Source organism: Nicotiana attenuata, unplaced genomic scaffold (assembly GCF_001879085.1).
Source record: "Nicotiana attenuata strain UT unplaced genomic scaffold, NIATTr2, whole genome shotgun sequence".
NCBI classification, from domain to species: Eukaryota; Viridiplantae; Streptophyta; class Magnoliopsida; order Solanales; family Solanaceae; genus Nicotiana; species Nicotiana attenuata.
In genome coordinates this window covers 76,098-82,005 of record NW_017673919.1, presented here as the reverse complement: position 1 = coordinate 82,005, position 5,908 = coordinate 76,098, and the positions used below count along the sequence as shown (strand labels likewise).

At 38.4% G+C, this 5,908-nt stretch overlaps 1 protein-coding gene across 1 annotated transcript; it reads right to left on the bottom strand.

Annotated features, from left to right (window-relative positions):
• Positions 1–3,807: 3,807 nt before the first annotated feature.
• LOC109217616 (beta-glucuronosyltransferase GlcAT14B-like) lies at positions 3,808–5,456 on the bottom strand. The gene is made up of 2 exons (XM_019381877.1): positions 4,531–5,456; positions 3,808–3,851 (listed from the first exon to the last, which is right to left on the bottom strand). The coding sequence occupies exons 1-2, from the start codon at positions 4,914–4,916 to the stop codon at positions 3,833–3,835; spliced, it is 405 nt and encodes a 134-aa protein (XP_019237422.1). The 5' UTR covers positions 4,917–5,456; the 3' UTR covers positions 3,808–3,832.
• Positions 5,457–5,908: the final 452 nt, after the last annotated feature.

Below are 5,908 nucleotides of genomic sequence, written 5' to 3'. Positions count from 1 at the left end.
CTTGGGTTGCAAGGATGTTATCTCTTGAGCTCTTTGTAATTTGTGTTGAGTAAAGCTTGTGTAATTTTCAATGTTCACCACAACGTTTAGAGGGTTGGTTTTCATTCTCTCACCAACAACGACCCTTTGGTTTTCACTACGCTCACTAAAGAAACGAACAATGACACAACCTACTCCGGACACTACCTCTCCAATATTCTTCTATAAAGTCAACAATCGTAAGTAAGAAACAGGGCAATAACAATAATTAATGAGAGCAGGAAAATCAACAGTTGCACGGCATCAACCTTCGTGCTTTTACTCTCATTCTCACCAAAAGCAATCAAATAAAGTGCACAGCATCACCCTTCGTGCTTTCCCTCACATAACTCTCATAATGGCACGGAATGATCCTTCGTGCAATTATAATCAAATCAGAGCACGGAATGTCCCTTCGTGCATAAATAATCAAAACATGGCACGGAATGACCCTTCGTGCAAATATAATCAAAACATGGCACAGAATGACCCTTCGTGCAAATATAACCAAAACATGGCACAGAATGACCCTTCATGCAAATATAATCAAAATATGGCACGGAATGACCCTTCGTGCAAATATAATCAAAACATGGCACGGAATGACCCTTCGTGCATTATCACTCTTCCTCACCCTAACAGTAATCACAACCAAACGGGGTGAGGGGGTAAACAAATAATAAAAAATGTCCCGGCAAGGGAATTACACTATTAACAGCTAAATCCCGGCAAAGGAGCAACAACAATACTTTCACATCCCGGCAAGGGAGATAATCAATATACTCAAACCATCCCGGCAGGGGATTAATCACATCACTTTCTATTTCTTTCATTTCTTACTCAATAGTCTTTTTATCGTTCGAGCCAACGCTCCAAAGAATTTACAATTCATAATTAGTCCTCATACTCTTCACATTGCATAGAATTTATTAATTAACGTGGAAGAGTCATAACAATATCAGGATAAGTACATACAAGGACCCACGGTCATGCTAGACACCGGTGTATAGATACTCGTCACCATGCCTATACACCGTGCTCGATCATTTAGCAATTAGCAAATAATAACACTCTAATCCTATTCCTTCAAGCCAAAGTTAGATCAAACACTTACCTCAAATGCTCCAAAATCAACTCAAGCCTCTAGTATAGCTTTACCCCTCGAATTCGGCTCCAACTCAGTCAAATCTATGAAATAATGACTTTACAATATTAATAATAGCTAAACAAACTAAACCCAATGCCTAAATATGAACTTCTAAGCTTTCTACCCAAAATTCCAAAAATCGACCCCGAGCCCGCTTGGTCAAAACCCGAGGTTCGAACCAATTCCATGTCACCCATTCCCCCACGAGCCCGAATATACAATTTGTTTTCAAATTCGACCCCAAAACGAGGTCTAAATCAAAGAAAATTGAAAAGCCTTAATTCTACCCTTTCCCCCCAATTTACACCTTAAGTTACATGATTTAGGTCTAGGAATTTGATAAATGATGATAGAAAATGAAGAAAACGAGTTAGAAAATACTTACCCAAGAAGCTTTGGTGAAGAATCGCTCTAAAAGTCACCTAGGGGCTGTGGAATAATCCTGTCACTGGTCTGTTTTTGAGCTTTAAAAATCACTGGGCAAAAATGCCTTCGCGTTTGCGAAGGGTAAACTGGGCAGGTCATCGCGAAAGCGTGGAAGATAACGCGAACGCGTAGAAGGAAATGCTGGGGGGTCCAGGTTTGTTCTATGCGAACGCGTAAAAGGCCAGGCGAACGCGATGGAGGAAGCAGCAAGTCTATGCGTTCGCGAACATTTGACTGCGAACGCGAAGAGGAAGTCCCTGGGGCCCTGAACTTGACTTACGCGATCGCGATTATGGAGATGCGAACGCGTAGAGGGGAACACCATGGGCAGTGCGAACGCGAGCCTAAGGCCGCGATCACGAAGAAGAAAAGGCCTGTGCAAAAATTGCAGAAAATCTGCTATATTTCTAAGTGCAAAACCACTCCGAACCACCTCAGAATCACTCCCGAGCCCTCGGGGCTCCTAACCAAACACACACGCTAACCCAACAACATCCTACGAACTTAACCGAGCGATCAAATCGCTAAAATAACATCATAAACGAGGAATCAAAACCTCAAAATCATCATTTTTCATTCTAACCTCATAAAATTCAAATTTTAGATATTTAGGTCCGAAAAACGTCAAATGACGTCCGATTTCGACCAAATTTCACAGAAAGCGCTTAAACCATATATAAGACTTGTACCGGGTGTCGGAACCAAAATACGAGCCCGATACCACAGTCTTTTAATCAATTTTCATTTCCATTTTCCTTAATAATTTCAGAAAAATAATTTCACAAAAAAATTCTTTTCTCGGGCTCTAGACCTCGGAATTCGACTCCGGGCATATGCCCGAGTCCCATATTTTTCTACAGACCCTCCGGGACCGTCAAATCACGGGTCCGGGTCCGTTTACCAAAAATGTTGACCGAAGTCAACTTTAATCATTTTAAAGCCACATTTTAAAATTTTTCACAGAATTTAACATATAATCTTTCCGGCTACGCGCCCGGACTGCGCACGCAAATCGAGGCAACTAAAGGTGAGGTTTTCAAGGCCTCGGAAGCACGGAAAAAGAGAGAAATCCGGTGATGACCCCTTTGGGTCGTCACATATTATTTTCAGGAGTTTTACTCATTTTATCATATTTTGAAATTGGGAGCTCGGTTTTGGGCGATTTTTTGAGGGGATTTTCAAGATTTAGATTGGAGTAAGTGTTCTTAACTCAAATTTGATTAGTGCTCATGATTCTATCCTTGATTTTAGCATTTAATTGATGAATCTAACTGAGAGAAATTGGCCGTTTTGGCAAAACTTTCTTAAAATGAAAAATAGGGATTTGAACACCGATTCGGAGTCGTAATTAAATAAAACTTGTATGGATTGGACTTGTATTCGATGGTGTTCAAAATTTGTGACTTTTGTGAGGTTCCAGGAGGCAGTTCGGTTGATGTTTTCGTTGGTTTATTGATTTTTGATAAATATCAGAGCTTTATTAGTTGGAATCAACTTATATAGTTGTGTTTGTTATTATTGAGTTGTATTTCGCTAGATTTGACGCATTTGGTGGCTGATGTGAGAGTCAAGAACTTGTTAGAGAATTGATTTGGCTTGTTTAAGGTAATTATCTTGCCTAACCTTGTGTGGAGGAATACCCTTTAAGATTTGGCCTTAATTGCTTATTTGTGTTATGTGAAAAGCGACGTGTCCATAAGGTGACGAGCGTGTATACGGGTGCTATGTGTGGTTTATGACCGGATTAGACCGTAGGCTATTAATATGCCTTAATAATAATATACTTTATAGGAAATATGCTTAAACAACTTTGTGACTACATGATCATGAACGCTATTATTACGCCCCGAACCTGGGGAGGCATGGCTGGCAACCCAGTGCCGTAGTGGCCGAGCGAACCACTCTGTGACTCATTCATTCCTTTTATAACCATCATGGGCCAATATGGCCACAACTTGTAAATGTACAATTATAAGTGGGCAAATGTTATATCAATGAACCATCGTTCATAAAACATGAATACATATGGGCCGTCAAGGCCTCTGACATACTGTACATAATAAACCTGTGTCTACAAAGTCTCTAAGATTATTTGAGATAAAATGGGATAGGGTACAGGCCTACCCATAAGTCTGTAGCAAAACTCTGACACGATGACTTATAGACTCGGCTACACTCCGAATGAGGTGGAGTCCTACCGATCCTTCGCTGAATGCTAACCTCATCTTCTATGAGGGCTCGTCAAACTGATTGTCTATACCTGCGGGCATGAATGCAGCATCCCCAACAAAAGGACGTCAGTACGAATAATGTGCCGAATATGTAGGCGGAACTCAAACATAGCAGTAAGTCAACATTAATTAAGGACATAGAAGAAACATGGAGTAAAGGACTCAACCTGTAAGTCAAGATAGCTCTATAAATCATGAAATACTTATAGCATCATGCATATGCGTATGAATTTCATGTCGTGCATAGGTACACGTGTTCATAACATCATCAAGACTTTGAGGGCATCCCATCATATCATCTCGATCACTGTGGGAAAAATTATCAACGTATACCAGCTGATCAGCTGGTGATGCGTATATAACGCCGTAACCTTTTTCCATATCCCATATACATATATATACACATATACGAGTATATAACGCTGTCCGAGTCGTGGATAAATGCACATGTATAAATGAATGCAATGCATAATGAAGTACGACAATATGATCTCTTGGAATGTTATGAGACTCGTGAATAGACAATATGGTAGTAGAACATATGGGGAATCAGGAACATACTTAGACATGCTTGAATATTTCTTTATAGGAATGAATAATTTAGATATCCTTAACTTCTAAGAGTACAACCACTTATGGAATAGCATTACATTTACGTATCGTTACTTAGGTCATGCCAAAAAGAAGGAAGGATTAGCCTTAACATACAGATTCCTTGGGTGATAAACCGCTTGCAAAGTCCTCATCATTCTGGGACTGTCACCCTTTGTGCCTGATATGAGATAAGCAAATCTAGGTGGTTCACTTTTCGCAAAGCCATTTGATTGAAATGACTGGAAATCGGATTCCACAAAATATCCATCCGATTCTGCTGGCCTAGCAAAAGAAGAAACCATATTCAATTGCATTTGATCTCTTCCATATAATGATGGATATAACCCAAAAATAGTTGTTGTGAACAGAGTAATAGACACAAGCAAGCTCACAAAGAATGGTATTTTCCAATATCTGTCGCCAAATACCCTTACCGCGTGAGAATTCAAATTTTTATCATTAAATACTCTTCCTGAATAAGAATTGGCATATTTCCTCATGCTCAACAATTGCTTCCACCAAATATTTCAAGGGAAAAAGGAGCCAAATTTCATGAGTTGGAAGCAAAAAGATTCTAAAGACTTAAGCTTTTCCCTTTGATCTTCTCAAAGAAGAAGAAAAGAATGGAACTTTAGCATCAAAGTGAAAAGGATGATATGAGGGCTATTAGTAGAAATGGAGGCCAAATTCTATAGAAAGCACTAAAGCTCAAAAGCTTCCAGATTTCCACCGACTAAAAAGTAAAATTCTTGGTTTTAAGTTTTACTATCCAAAGCAAACTCATTCACAATGACCATTACAAGTAAAACCAACCAACCAATAAAAGGAATGTTAAAAATGAAAGGACAAAAAAAAGTGAAACAACAATGTACGACTTGACTGTGGAGTATAGAAAAAGGGGGTAAAAAAACGTATGAAAATAAATTCAAACCTAAAAATCAGATATCCAACGAGCAATAAATAGATTTCCCAGCTCACCCTATTTCTCCTAAACCTTAGATCTAATAACCATTTGAGACAAATTAGTTTTAGAAATTAACTTTGTGTCTATCTCAATATAATGAGGGTTCCAAGAACCTGAACAGAATATAAATCAAATAGGTGGCGATCTAACCAATAAACAACTAATTCACCTAATTCTCTAATAAGTATGACACCTATGTAAGAGCTTAAGAGTCACCAAATGTAAATGGGGGTGCTGCCACGTGGGGATGGGGGAGAAATTTTAATCTTTATCTAACTTATTAGTTAATTAGGTAATGTCCCGTTACCCGATAATTAACACATTACACGCATAATTAAGAATTGTCTCAAATTACTTAAAATTCTACTTACTTTTAACACACTTTATACACCACATTATCATGGTCATGTGGTACCATACAAAATAAATACATACACTATTATTTTATTAAAACATCCATGTAAAAATACATATATTTTCTCAACTTCTAATTTTCTTAATTTCATATAAAGAGTAAAAAATTTCGTA

What these genes read in the sequence shown, in the direction of transcription:
- LOC109217616 (XM_019381877.1), bottom strand. Translation starts at nt 4,916, where the DNA reads ATGAGGAAATATGCCAATTCTTATTCAGGAAGAGTATTTAATGATAAA.